This window comes from Phocoena sinus, chromosome 20 (genome assembly GCF_008692025.1).
Source record: "Phocoena sinus isolate mPhoSin1 chromosome 20, mPhoSin1.pri, whole genome shotgun sequence".
Taxonomy (NCBI): Eukaryota; Metazoa; Chordata; class Mammalia; order Artiodactyla; family Phocoenidae; genus Phocoena; species Phocoena sinus.
The window spans coordinates 11,510,119-11,524,246 of NC_045782.1; the positions used below are offsets into that span (position 1 = coordinate 11,510,119).

Below are 14,128 nucleotides of genomic sequence, written 5' to 3' on the forward strand. Positions count from 1 at the left end.
GTTGTAGAAGAATGCGTAGGTATGATATTCCTCATATAAAGCTTAAACATAAACTAGATCTCTCTGTTATGTACATAAATATGTAGTAAAATTACACAAATGCATGGAAATGATAACAAATTCAGGAGAATTGTTTTTATTTCTTAGGTGTGGAGATGAGTATATATTAGTATTATTTATATATATATTTACAACCACCTTAAATATTGTATAGTAATTGAGAAAGCAATCTTAAAATAAATGAGTAGAGGCTGGTAATAAGAGTGAAAGCAAGAGACTAGTTGTGGTAATTAGATGAGAATGGCTTCTGCTACTTGGGAGATAAGATAATTAGACTGTGTGATTGATCTGAGTGGTGAACAGGCAAATGGAATTTAGGACTGTTTCCGTGTTCCTGGTTTGGGTGACTTGGTGGGTGGGTAGAAGCGTTGACCAGAATAGGAAGAATGGTCTTGGATCTGGGAGTGGGGTGCTAAGTTCAGTTTGAGACCTGTTATATATGAGGACATCTAGGTTATTTAAGACACCTAGCTGGAGAATTTAGTAAATGTGAAAGAATATGAATGTCAAGGCAGAGATAAGGATAACTTCAAATCATTGGTAATAGTTTTTTTTTAAATGTATGAGTTTATCCAGGAACAGACAGCCTTGGACGAAATCCACAATGATTAGAACATAGTTGGTGCTCAATGTAGACGAGATAGATAGATGGAGACCCAAATGAACAGGGGCTCTCAAAAGAAACTAAAAGGTATCATCATCAGAATGGTGGCGGGTGGATCAGAAGAGTGTGTTGACAAAGGAACCAAGGCAGTAATAGCAATTTAAGAAAGAGTGTCCGATAAAGTCAGCGGCCACACACAGTTCAAGTAAAAAGGATTTGGCAATTGTGACAAAGCACATTGTAGATTATGCTTCTGGTTTAGCATATGACAGACTGCCAATGACTGGACAAGATACCAGCCTTCTCTCTAAGACCTTGGTCTACATACATCACACATGGTCTTCTGTCTGGGCTGTCAGCACCATGGCCCAAACTGTGACCATTGCCTGTGCTGGTACTAGAAGCACCATTCTCTGCCTGGCAGCCTCAGCATCACTTAGAGGTGTCCCCTCCTTCGGAGGAGAAGAGAGGTCAACTTGTGGTTCAACCTCTGCTGCAAACCGGGTGTGTGATTTCTGGCCACACCACGCGGCTTGCAGGATCTTAGTTCCCCGACCAGGGATTGAACCCAGGCCCCTTTCAGTGGAAGCACAGAGTCCTAACCACTGTACCGCCAGGGAAGTCCTGAGACCTCACTTCTTTATCTGTACTAGGTCAGCTTTAGGTAAGGGCCCCTCCAACTCCAGGGTTCTAGAATTTTTTAAAGAATAGGGTCATGGTTACAAATCCCTCCCAAATAACACATAGTTGAAAAGGAGGTAGTCTTGCAGATAGACCTTTAGGCAGCTTCAAATCCTGAATTATTTCTAGGACAAACAAAAACAGCTCAGTCCTGTGCACAGGACTGTAAAGTTCTCCAGGATCTCAACACTGTGTGCTTTTGAAGTAGTTTGCTGTGGCTGCCCTTGCTGCCCTGTCTGGACAGCGTAATTATGTGGCTCAAATCCTTCCCCAGTTAGAGATGAAGCAGAAGTCCCTGATGAGCCTGGGGAATGAGGCAGAAGAACAACGCGGGCCAGAAGCTGCTGAGGTGAACCCCGAGAGCCTGGGTGAGTGCCATCTCCGGCTGTCATCACTGGGCCTTCTGTTTCCATTTTGTAGAAAACCAGTGACCCACCTTCTAGATAAGTTTAGTTGAAGCTGTGTTGACCTAGGGAAGGTAACACAGGCACTAAATGTATTTTCCAAGGATGTTCACAAATAGAGAAGTGCCAGTTGTTAATTGTTTATTAACATGATCCAGATGGAGCATCTTTCTAATTACTTTCCTTAGGAGGCACGAAGTGCTTTTTGAGCTACATCTTGTTATGTTTTTAAAGTGTATTCACACTAAATATTTAATGAAATTAAGGAATTACTGTTAATTTTTAAAATTTCATAGTTATGTTATTATTTAAAGCTTTTTTTTAGTGAAATAGACTGAAGATTTTACAGATGAAATAATGTGATGCCTGGGATCTGCATGGAAGTAATCCAGGGAGTGGGAGTGGGTGAAAAAAGACTGGCCTTGGATTGATGGCTGTTAAATCTGGGCAAGGGGAAGGGTCCTTATGCTATTCTCTCTCTATGTATATTTGAAAATGCCCACAATAAAACTTTAAGTATGCTGATGGTAGTGCTAGGGAGATTTTGATCTATATAATGAGAGAAAATTTGATTCTGTCCTGTCAGTAGATGTGTGTATCACTGTGTTAATGGAGGTATTTCTTGTCCTAAACTGTAGAGTTTAAGTAGATTATTTTCAATGCAAAAGTAGGCAACAAGTTTAATTTCGACTTTTTTTCATTATCTTTCTTGCATTTTGCATTTAGCGAAAGAGTGTTTTCAGAAGAGTCTTCTACTACTGAAATTTTTGCCCATGGGTGTAAGTTCAAAAGAAGGCTGTGACAAGTTAGTGGCTGTAGATGACACAGATCATCTGCGGCCACTGGACAAGCACCAGAGGACAAGCTCTGTGGTGGAAGAACATTTCCAAGCCTCTGCATCTCCCACCAAAGCAGCGCCCCCTGCTGTGGAAGATAGGAGTCCTCGCTTGGATGTCCAGCCCACGCTGCCGCCCAGCAGTGGTGCTCCTGCCACGGAAGTGTCCTCTGCCACAGCTGAAGAGCCCTCGTCACCTTCCACTCCCACCCGGCGGCCTCCCTTCACCCGGGGGCGGCTCCGGCTGCTCTCCTTCCGCTCAGTAGAGGAGGCCAGACCGTTGCCCACAGTGAAAGAAAAGTACCCTGTGCTGAAGGATGCCATGGACTTCATTAAAGATCAGTCACTCTCCCACGAGAGGTGAGCACCTTCTCTTTTCAAGCAGCAGGTACCCAGTCTTGTCAAAGACTTGAAGTTCATGTTAAAAACGAGCAAATAGGGCTTCCCTGGTGGTGCAGTGGTTGAGAGTCCGCCTGCCGATGCAGGGGACACGGGTTCGTGCCCCGGTCCGGGGAAGATCCCACATGCCGCGGAGCGGCTGGGCCCATGAGCCATGGCCGCTGAGCCTGCGCATCCGGAGCCTGTGCTCTGCAATGGGAGAGGCCACAACAGTGAGAGGCCCGCGTACCACAAAAAAAAAAACCAACCAAAAAAACGAGCAAATAATACTTGGAGGATAGATCAAGATTTGTCTTAGAATGTTCAAGAAAAAAGTTTTGATTTTGTTTTTCTTTTAAAGAAGTATTTTTTTCACTTGAGATTTGTACATTATGCTATATATACATTATATCAATAATGTACCATTTGGATAAGAAAAGAAACATTTCTCTTCGTAGCTGCCAAAATAAATTTGTCTCATTTTAACGCTGGGAGAAATTTAGGATTTGACATTTCCTGGCAAAATTACTTGTCAGTGGACCTATACCTCTGGAAGTATTGCATATTTTAATTTCCTGTCCTAAGTTTGTCCCTGGTTTACCACAGAGACAGAGTTCCTTTTTAATCAATTAATTGTTCAGCGTGAGTTGTTGGGCTTCTGGACAGTGAACTGATTTGTAGTGCTGCCAAGTAATGACTAAAAGTAGCAAACAGGTCTTGCTGTCCTTCCTGGATGGTACCTCACAATAGTGTTTCCTTTTTATTAATATGGCATCAGAACTTGGGTAGGGGTCTGTTTTCTTTCTGCCCCAGCTCAAGAGTTTTCTGGGTGTTCCTGACTTGAGTTCTGTCTCCAGTGTTGTAAAGGTTCTTTCCTTGAGGAAGGCCCAAGCCCAGAGCATCCTCGAGGTCCTGAGGATCATTCAGTGTTGTACAGAGTCCCTTGGGCAGCCTCACTGCTTCCACCCGCCTTTCATACTTTTCCTGTTGGAACTTCTGACCTGCCAGAAAGAGTTTACCAAGTAAGTCCAAAGTATGAGCCTGCGAGGAAGACAAGCCGGGGTCGTTTTAAAGAAATCCTGATTGTCTTGTCTAAGTAAGAGCTCTATCATTTCCATGTAGGATACAAATTCATGTTTTTGAACAATTCATTCTCTCATTCTAAGGAAAAATGGGTTCTATCCTTTTAGTAAGTAAATACCAGAACATGTTTATTCCTCTTGATGCGTCTATGAGCTTTATTTTACCAATGAGGGTTGTATTGCCTGTGCACCCATACTCATCATTTGGCTCCTGGAGGCTGTGGGCCACATTTAATGCTCATTTACCGTAACAACATAAATCTAAGTACCTCACAAGGTTGTTTCAGCAGCCACTTGGTAAATACCTCCCGAGTGTTGTCTCTACCAGCCACTGTTCTAGGTGTTGTATATAGCAGTGGGCAAGGCAGACAAGATCCTTGTTCTAGTGGAGCTTGTATTCTGTTTAGGAGAGATAGACAAAACAAAACAAACACAAACAAATGAAAAATATAATCTATAATCTGGCTATGTGGTGATTTCATACAGAGTGACCTAATTTGTGTAGTTGGGTTAGGCAGGCTGAGGAGGACATGGAACCAAGGCATGACTTGACCAGCTGAGATCCGGGAGAAGAGCACTAAAGGCAGAAGGACCACCACACAGACCCTAGGGTGGGGGATTAGCCCAAGGAGCAGAAAGAAAGCCAGTGTGCCTGAGCGAGAGAAATAGGAGGAGGTGAGGTCAGAAAATTAGGGTCCATATTACGTAAAGCTTTGTAGGATATGGTTTAAGGTGTTTGGATTTTACCCAGAGTTGTAGATGGGAAGTCCCTGGAGAAATTTAAGCCCAAGGGGAACACACTGTGACACATATTTATGAAAGATACTTCTGGCTACTACATGAAAAAGAGTAGAAGGAAGAAAAGCAGTGGAGAGACTGCTGCAGTAGCCCAGGCAAGAGGTGGAGGTGGTTTGGACCAGGAGATAGTACTGGAGAAGGAGAGAAAAGGATGAGATTCAAGATACACTGTGGAGGTGGAATTGTAAGGACTTGTTGATGGATTAGACGTAGAGGGTGAATGAAGAGAGTCATGGGGAAAGAAACCTCTAGGATTTTGGCTTGAGCAGCTGGGTGGATGGTGATACATTTTACTGAGGGGAAGAGTATGGAAAGAACAGATTGGGGTGATAATCAAAAGTTTTGTTTTGGCCATGTTAAGTTTGAACTGCTTCTTTCATACCCAAGTAAATATGAGAAAATAGAGATAAGAGTCTAAAGTTCTCAAAAGAAACCAAGAGTAGGGATAGAATTTGGATGCTGTCCGTATATAGATGGTACGTAAAGCCGTGAGACCAGATGAGACCTTCTAGGAAGAGCGCAGAGAGATGGACAAGAGGGGGCTCTGGACTGAGCATTAGGGGCCCTTTATTTAGATGAAGTCAAGCAGAGGAAGAGGAGTCATGAGGAGACCAGGGAGTGACCACCAAGAGCAAAAACCAGGGGATGGTGGTGCCGTCGAAGCTGACAGAGGAATGTATCTCCAAAGATAGAAATGGGGCTTCCCTGGTGGTGCAGTGGTTAAGAGTCCACCTGCCAATGCAGGGCACACGGGTTCAATCCCTGGTCCGGGCAGATCCCGCATGCTGCGGAGCAACTAAGCCTGTGCGCCACAACTACTGCACCCGCGCGCCACAACGATTGAGCCCGCACACCACAACTACTAAAGCCCACGCACCTAGAGCCCGTGCTCTGCAACAGGGAAGCCACTGCAACGAGAAGCCCGCGCACCGCAACGAAGAGTAGCCCCCCTCTTGCCACAACTAGAGAAAGCTGGTGCACAGCAACGAAGACCCAACACAGCCAAAAGAAAAAAAATAGATAGGAATGGTCCATTGTGTCATATGCTGATGTGAGAGGTTGAGCGAGATAAGAACACACTAGATTTGACAGCAGTCTTACTGGAGCCATGAGGCCACAAGCTCTGTTGGACTGGGTTGAGAAGAGAATGGGGGTGATGAAATGGAGAGGGAGACTAGACAATTATTTCAGGGAATTTGGCCTTAAAGGGGAGCAGGGAATTAGGATAGTAATTGCAGGGGATGTAGCATCAGCTGAGGGTTTTGAAGAGATAGCAGAGTATACTGTACGCTGGCGGGAGTGGGTCAGTAGTGAGGAAAGCTCGATGCAGGAAGGAGGGCTTAATTGCAGTAGCAGTGGTTAAGTGTAGTGGTCGGCCTTCGAGAGCCAGGGAGACTATCCCCCTGGCAGCAGGAGGAAACACACTGGGGTAGAGATGCAAGTTGGTTGGTAGGTTTGGTGGTGCGAAGATGGGGGAGTTCCTGTGGGGTCATTTCTGTTTTCAAAATATAAAATTTGAAGGTAGGTATCAGCTCTAAATGATGGCTTAGGAGGAGGCAGTGGAAGTTTAAGGAGAAGCAGGTTTGAAATAGTAGTGAAAATTGAGACAGCCAGTCTGATTGCCTGACAGTTTGGAGAGATTATTTGAGAATTATGGTTGTGAACGTAAAGTGCCACTAGTCAGCTTGGTTGTGTGGTGTTTCCTCCAGCAACAATTAGCTATTTTGATGTTGGCATATAATTTCTCAGGCAAGTATGTGGAGGGAGAAGGCAGCAAATGACTTGGTGATTGCTAAGGTATGATTATGGTGACGGGCCATGGAATTGAAGCTGAGTACGGGGCAAAGAGAAAGCCTGGCGGCCGTGGTGGATAGTCAACGTGAGGGAGCGTCATGGCTTGGGGCTCCCTGGGATTGGTGGGAGTCGCAGTGTAGGTGAGCAGGGTGAGAGGTCAGTCAGAGCAGGATGCTCTGAAGTCAGGATTTCAGAGGTAACGCCGTTACTGTGGTGACAAGGTCAAGGAAATGACCATCAGACGGGGATGGCAAAGGGGCTGGAGGAGAAGATCGCTGGAGGTGAAGATGGCAGAGGATCCAGAGACGGCAGAACTGGGGCATCATTCCCATGGGTGTTGGAGTCTCCAAGGTGACAAGGATCAAGGTTGGAAAGACACTGAGCTTGGCACTGAAGTCGTCACTGAAGGGAGGCAGAGGGGTGGGCATGACTGTGTGGAGAGGATTAAGTTTGGTAATTTGTGACGAATACTTAACACAGTACCGGGGCGCTCAGGTAGTGGTGGGAAGGGTGGTTTTTATAATAACAAAGAAAGGTTAATAATTGTCATCTCCATACTCCTGGTGGGCAACCTTCTTGATCCAAGCAGATGAGTCACTTGCTGTTTTGTCTGTTACTTTCTGAAGTTATGTTTTTATTAAGTTTCTGTGCCGCTTCCTTAGCAATTAAGTGATTAATGTTCTGGCAATTAAGTGACGTAATTTCTTCTGTTTCTAGTTATTTTGGACACCTGGAGGGCTGTGGTGCAGATCTACACAAAGAAATTCGAGACACTTACTATCAGTTTGTTCTGTTTTTGGTCAAAGCAGTTAAAGGATTTAGTAACATAAACGACAGGTATGGGATAATTTTATGATTTCTAGAGAAAAAATTATTTCTGTTTTTTCTGATTTTTTAAAGAAATACATGTCCACTGTTACAGAAAAGCACACAGAGTAAAATAAAAATAACCCCTAATCTTACCGTCTAGAGCTAATTGCTAATGTTAACTTATCAGTATATTTTCTCCCAGCCTTTTTTCTATACGGTGTGTACAGTTTTTTAAAATGGATGGGTTTTGGTTCATCTGAAAATTTGTAACCTGTTATTTTCAGTTTTAGAAACTTGAATAGACACTTTGCTGTATACCTGAAACTAACACAACATTGTAAATCAGTTATATCCCAATAAAAATTAAAAACAAACAAAACTTGAATAGAAAGCCATTCCCTGGTCTCCTCCATAGTAAGTGGTTTAGACATAAACCTTAACTCAAATGGTTCTTCTCTACATCTGAGCTGTATAACCTAGGCTAATTGGGCCTGGCCCTGACCTTTCTGTTTATCAGAGGTGAGTTTTACTACTCAGTCCTTTACCGTAAAGTGTCCCCTGTGGTAGTCCTAGCAGGGTGGAGACCTTTCTCTTTATGCTTTCAGAACTCTTTTGCTTAATCTGTTGTTTGAAGAAGGTTTGTATGGAGTCTGAGAAATTTGAAGAGAGATTATAAGGAACCCAAACCAGCAATCTGGCGTTCCCTTCTGTTTTCCACTGACAAGCACACCAGGTCTCTGATTCACATTGTTTCTGTTGTCTCCGTGGATGATGGGCAGCTTTAGTAACTTTCACCTTCGTGGTCTCTTCAGGTCCTTGCTGCCTGCCTTGTCCTGTGTCCAGACGGCCCTGCTTCATCTTTTGGATATGGGCTGGGAACCCAGTGATCTCACCTTCTTTGTTGACATTCAGTTACCAGATCTCCTCATGAAAATGTCACAAGAAAATATAAGTGTCCATGACAGTGTGATCAGGTAAGGACACAGTCCTGCACTCTGCAGTTCCTACAGTAGCTAATCAAGTACAGGGATCGTAGCACATTCAGAGCTCGGGCCTGGAGCTAGACTTTCTGGGGAGTATCCTGGCTTTGCCACATACTAGCTGGATGACCTCGGGCAACTTTTTTAAACTCCTTTGTGCCTCAGTTTCCTCATCTTTAGAGCTGGAGGTAATAACAGTACCTACCTCAGGATTGCTGCGAAGAATGAATGAGTTCCGTTTCTCAGTGTTTAGCAGGTATCTGGTGCATGGTGTTGTATATAAACTGGTGGTGGTGGTATTGTGAACGCAGCATGAGTTTTCTTCTCATTTTTGGAGATCCTCATATAGCTTGTTGAATTGGAGAATCCTTTTCTGTTGTTGGTGGTGGTGGTGTGTGTGTGATTTTTAGCCACTATAACCTCTTGCACATTACAAGGACTTAAGGTATGAGGGGAAAAAATAGTACGCAAAGTTTTCTTTTTTTTTTCTTTGCACTTCTCATTCCTCTTACCCATTAATCACTCATGTCTGTAGAAAAGAAAGAAGAGAAAGGGGGAAGAAGAGCAAGAGGAGATAATTAGGAGGAAATCAGTGAATGAATCAACATCAATTTTCACTCTCTCAGAAGAGATATCCTGGGAAAAGGGCATAGAATTTAAGCGGTCTCCTTGTTTACAAACCACAGCCATTGCCCTGCTGTCAGAGGGAACTCTTGGTGGAGGGCTGGGACACAGCAAGGAGGAGGAATGGGTGGGGCATCAGCTTTCTGGCTCTTCAGCCATCAGTCTGCTTCTTGTTTCAAGCTTCGCCTACTCCTACGTGACCCAGTCCTTGGGAGTAGGGACCGCACCTTCCTCACCACTCCCCGTAGCACCCGGAGCAGGCTCAGTTTGAGTAGGCCTGAAGTCAGTTTGTTGGAACATGTGAATGAACAAATGTGTATTTGTTGGTTGGTAGATATTTTGCATTTGCTGTCGAGCAAATAGTTGTGTATTTAAAATTCCAGTTGCTGAAACAAACTGTAAACTGAAATTATGGAAATCTGTAATTTTGCACCTAAAAGGACTCCCTGAGATTATCTATTAGAAATGAGGAAACTGAGGACCAGGGCTGAGTGCTGTGTCCAGGTCTTACAGCAGCCAGCGGGAGAGCTGAGGCCCCGGGGTCTCCTGACTCCCTTCTCATGCTGCTACCACTAGGGTGTGCTGAGCATGTCCAAATCGGACTTTTTTTTTTTTGCTTTATTTGGCTCCAGTGCCTGGCACATAGTAGGTTCACCACAAATGGTTGTTGAGTGGGATTATGCCATGTAGGTACAACCTTTCAAGCTCTAATTCCTCACCCATTGTAGTCTACTCTGGAAGGGGCTTCTCCCTTTTTATTGGTCTATATCTATCAAACATCTGGCAAATCCTGGGGCTTTGAAAACCAAATTGAACTCTTCCCTTCAGAAGTTTAAAAGTGCCTCGTGTATTAGACCCATAGGACACAAAGTCTGCTAACAAGCACTTTCCTTGATTATTGGGAGAGGCATGCTTTTCTCTCTTTATGTCCTTCTTTCAGCCAATGGAGTGAAGAAGATGAGCTTGCTGATGCCAAGCAGAATTCAGAATGGATGGATGAGTGTCAGGATGGCATGTTTGAGGCCTGGTATGAAAAAATAGCCCAGGAAGATCCAGAGAAGCAGAGGAAAGTAAGACCTCTCAACTAGAGTAACCTGAAGTGACTTGCTAGGAGTTTGGAGAGGAGAGTCTGTGCGGGGGAGTGCCAGCAGGCTGTCCCCTGAGAGGGCTCCAGGTGGCAGTCAGTACCTTAGTGAGTGGCCATCACCCAGCCTAGTCTTTAACCTGAGGGGCCCTGAATCCTGACTTGACCACAGTCAGGTGGTGGTTCCCTCCCGCAGAACTAGATTCACAGGAAATAGGCTCATGGGGCTGAAGTAAAATATTAGGTGCCAGTTTATTAATTTATAGTGAGAAATAGAATTGCTGAAGGCCCTGGATTCTGGTGTCCGTGGTACATTCTTTTCCCGTAGGCAAGCAACTTGGGAAGTCATGTTTCAATCAGAAGGTTGCCTGGTGAGCGTGGAAGCAGCCATGTGTGCCCAGAATCAGTTACCTGATTCATGTGTGTAGAGGCATCAGGCTCACATAGCCTGCCATGTCCATCTCCACATTCGGGGTTTATCTGTCACCACCACATTATGCCAGGCATCTGCTGCTTCAGATGCCTTCATTTTCTTCGTTTGTGTGCCTACTATGTGCCAGTTACTTTGCTCATTTGGCATCTCTGTGGTGCTTGGATGGAGCACACCAACTTGGCCTTTGCGATTTTTCTCTCTTGTATGTTAATACCTTATTGGGAGCCATTCTAAGGTGGCTTGGCATATTTGCTATGCTATACTACTGTATGGTGACTTAGTGGTTTATTTCCCTTATTTCTAGGCCGTAAAGATAAAGCATACTGTAGCCTCCAGGGACTTCGCAGTAAAACAGTTTGTTTTGCTCATAAAATGGTGCCCTTACTCTTTCCCCAGAAAGTTTTTCTTCTTAAGTGCCAGCAAACAGTGCTGCTTTTGCAGTGTTTCCTGTGTCTGTGAACACTACCCTTGTCCCGCCAAGTACCCAGGCCAGAAATCTGGATGTTGTTCTTGACCCTTCCCTTTCGCAGGCCCCTGTAACCAGTCTGCCCCCAAGGTTCCTCACCTCTGCTTTCTACTACCTCTCAGCTCTCCCACCTTCCACCATCTCACTTTTGGCCCAGTCCAGCCCTTATCACCTGTTGGGGGGGGTGCTTTAACAGCTGCTGTCAGGGTCAGTCTCCCTGTCTCCAGTCTTGCCCTCTCTGATCCGTTCTCACTTAGTAACCAGAGGAGCTTTCAGAATGCTCAGTTACTCTTCTGTTTAAAACGTCCATGACTCCTTAGACTAGCATCCCAGGCACTTGTGGTTTAACCTTTCTAACTTTATCTGGTTCCCCCCCTCCACACTGTATTCTACATACGGAATTATTGCCAAGTTCATGAGCCCTTGCCTTGATCCTTTTGTGCCTCCTGTAGAACTTGCTATTGCTTTTATCCGGCGTGCCCACCACCCTTACCCCCACCCAGCTAATGCCTGTTTGCCCCTCAGGTCTCACCTGAGGAATTAGCACCTTTGAAAAACCTCCACGTGCCCTGTAAGCCTCCTGAAATTGTCTATCCAAGCCCCTGTCATACTGTATGCTGTCATCTGTTTGCTTCAGGGGATTCCCAGCTAGGCGCTAAGCTCCTACATCCCCTAATCCTAGCACCTAGTACACTGCCTGGAATATTTTAAGTACATACTGAAGGATGGATTGATTACTGAATAGTGGCCACATTAAAAGTCTGTTGGTTAATTGTGTTTTATTTCATCTTATAGATGCACATGTTTATTGCTCGCTACTGTGACCTGTTAAACGTGGACATCTCTTGTGATGGGTGTGATGAAATTGCCCCCTGGCATCGCTACCGGTGTCTGCAGTGCAGCGACATGGATCTCTGCAAGACTTGCTTCCTAGGTAAATTTCACGGCCTCAGTGTGCCATACCCAAAAGGAATAAGCATTTCTATTTTCTGTGATCTTGTCATTTTTTTAACTCCCACTGTACAGTAACAATACTGCCCCAGCAGTGTTCTCTGACTTGTTGGCGAATATGACCCTTATCTCCCCAACTGAATGATAAACTCCAGAGCTCTGTTATGTGATGTGCTGTCATCTTCTATCTTGCTGGGTATAGGCACTTGATAAACACTCAGCACCAATGAATGTACATTCAGTTGAGTTTTCAGGAAATGATTTTGCCTTCTGAATCATGCAGTGTTTATAAGAAGTAAAATACACACAAGCAAACTTCAGAAAGTCTTGAATCCTCTTGACTTGTAGGTGCTGAGATAAAGCAGGTTGTCAGTAGTAAGCATTTGAATGCTCTTTGTGTGCATCACCCAGTCGAATAAGATACAGCCCCTGCTCTGGAAGCATTTATAGTCTTAGCAGGAGACTGGACCTGCTCACAAAATGTATATTCCAGGACAAGAGTGTACATGCTGAGTTACAGATGAGCAGTACAGATTGTTCTGGAAAAGTTCAGAAGTAGGGAAGGCTACCATTGCAGGAAGGCGTGTGGAGGAGATGGGATATGAACTCGTCTTTGAAGAGAGTTAGAACCGGGTGATGAAGGGAGCATGGAGAGTGCGTCATCATCCAAAGCTGAGCAGGTCCAGGGACAGAGGAGTGAGCATATGTAGTGTGTTTAGACAGACTCTCCAGTGTCTGCCGCTGAGTGATAGATTGAGACAGGTTGGGTCCAGGCTGTAGGACCCAGAGATACCAGGCTCAGGAATTTGAATGAGTCTACAGACAGTGGGGAAGGTTTTTCAAGAAAGGTGTTAACATGACCAGAGCTGTGCTAGAGAAAGGGGGTTCTGTCCATGTAAGAGTTTCCTTTAGGAAATCAATCACAATAGTGACAAGGGGATTAGTGCCTGGACTGGGTTTCTGGCAGTGGGAACTGAAGTGGGTCAGAGGTAAGGAGCATTGAGCAGGGTGTATGACGGGGCTCAGAGACCCATTGGACTCAGAGTAAGAAGGAGACCAGAGCTGTCAGTCTCTTCTGTGACTAACATTCTTTCTCACTCAGTGGGTCTGTGGTTATGGAGTCTGTTTTCATCTATGATTTGGGAATGAAAAAGTAAGAGCAAATACCTGATAACTTCTCAGTGCCTGTTAAGAATACAACAATATTTGTTAGAGGAGAGGTCACGGGAGACAGCCCACAGATTGGTGTGTGGACTTGTGCTGCCAAATGGAGGTCATGATGGGATTGGTGACCTGTTTGATCAGACTCCGTATTGCTCTGGAAAAGCAAGGTCCATGCACGGTACCATTGCTAAGATGTTCCATGCCAAGAACATCGTGCATATGCTAAGAGCCACCTGGGGAACCCTTGGTCTCCAGAAGATTCCTGTGGCCTATGACGCCCAGAACAATCTGTTGGGAACAACCCTGCTTCTGGGGTTGGTTTGGGTTTGGAAACTAGCCCTTCTAAGAGCCCTTTGCCCAATTCACCTCACGCTGCTGTTTTTCCCCAGGTGGGGTGAAGCCTGAGGGCCACGGAGATGACCACGAAATGGTCAACATGGAGTTTACGTGTGACCACTGCCAGGGTTTGATCATAGGCCGGAGGATGAATTGCAATGTGTGCGATGACTTTGACCTTTGCTATGGATGCTATGCGGCCAAGAAATATTCCTATGGGTATGTCTCAGATGACCTCTAGCCTGGTAAACTTTTCTTCATGTATTCCTTTGCCTTTTTTTAATTATTAAAAAAAACTTGCATTATAAAAAATTTCAAACATACCCACAAGTAAAGAGAGTAGTACAATGAATCTTCATGTAACAATGACCCAGACTCAACAATTAGGAAGATTTTGCTATGTGTGCTTAGCTTATTCTTTTTTTAATTTTCCTTTGTTAAAGTATTTTAAAGCAAATTCCAGACCTTAAATCATTTCCTTCCTGCATACTTCATATCTGTCTCTAAAGATTATGGTCATTTTCTCATGTTACCAAAATGCTATAACCACACCCTGCGAAACTTCACAATAAGGAATTCTTACTTCACCTGGTTTCCATAGACAGTCTTCTGGGGATTGTGAAATCCCAAAATGGAATGTGCAG

At 44.6% G+C, this 14,128-nt stretch overlaps 1 protein-coding gene across 1 annotated transcript in view; it reads left to right on the forward strand.

The window, feature by feature from the left end:
• The window catches only part of ZZEF1 (zinc finger ZZ-type and EF-hand domain containing 1), a 112,748-nt gene that overhangs the window by 66,279 nt on the left and 32,341 nt on the right, over nucleotides 1-14,128 (forward strand). Inside the window, 8 exon segments of the mRNA XM_032615536.1 lie at nucleotides 1,620-1,713; nucleotides 2,476-2,944; nucleotides 3,820-3,984; nucleotides 7,354-7,473; nucleotides 8,259-8,420; nucleotides 9,991-10,120; nucleotides 11,829-11,967; nucleotides 13,538-13,703. Of these exon segments, the coding sequence (XP_032471427.1) occupies nucleotides 1,620-1,713; nucleotides 2,476-2,944; nucleotides 3,820-3,984; nucleotides 7,354-7,473; nucleotides 8,259-8,420; nucleotides 9,991-10,120; nucleotides 11,829-11,967; nucleotides 13,538-13,703 (1,445 nt within the window).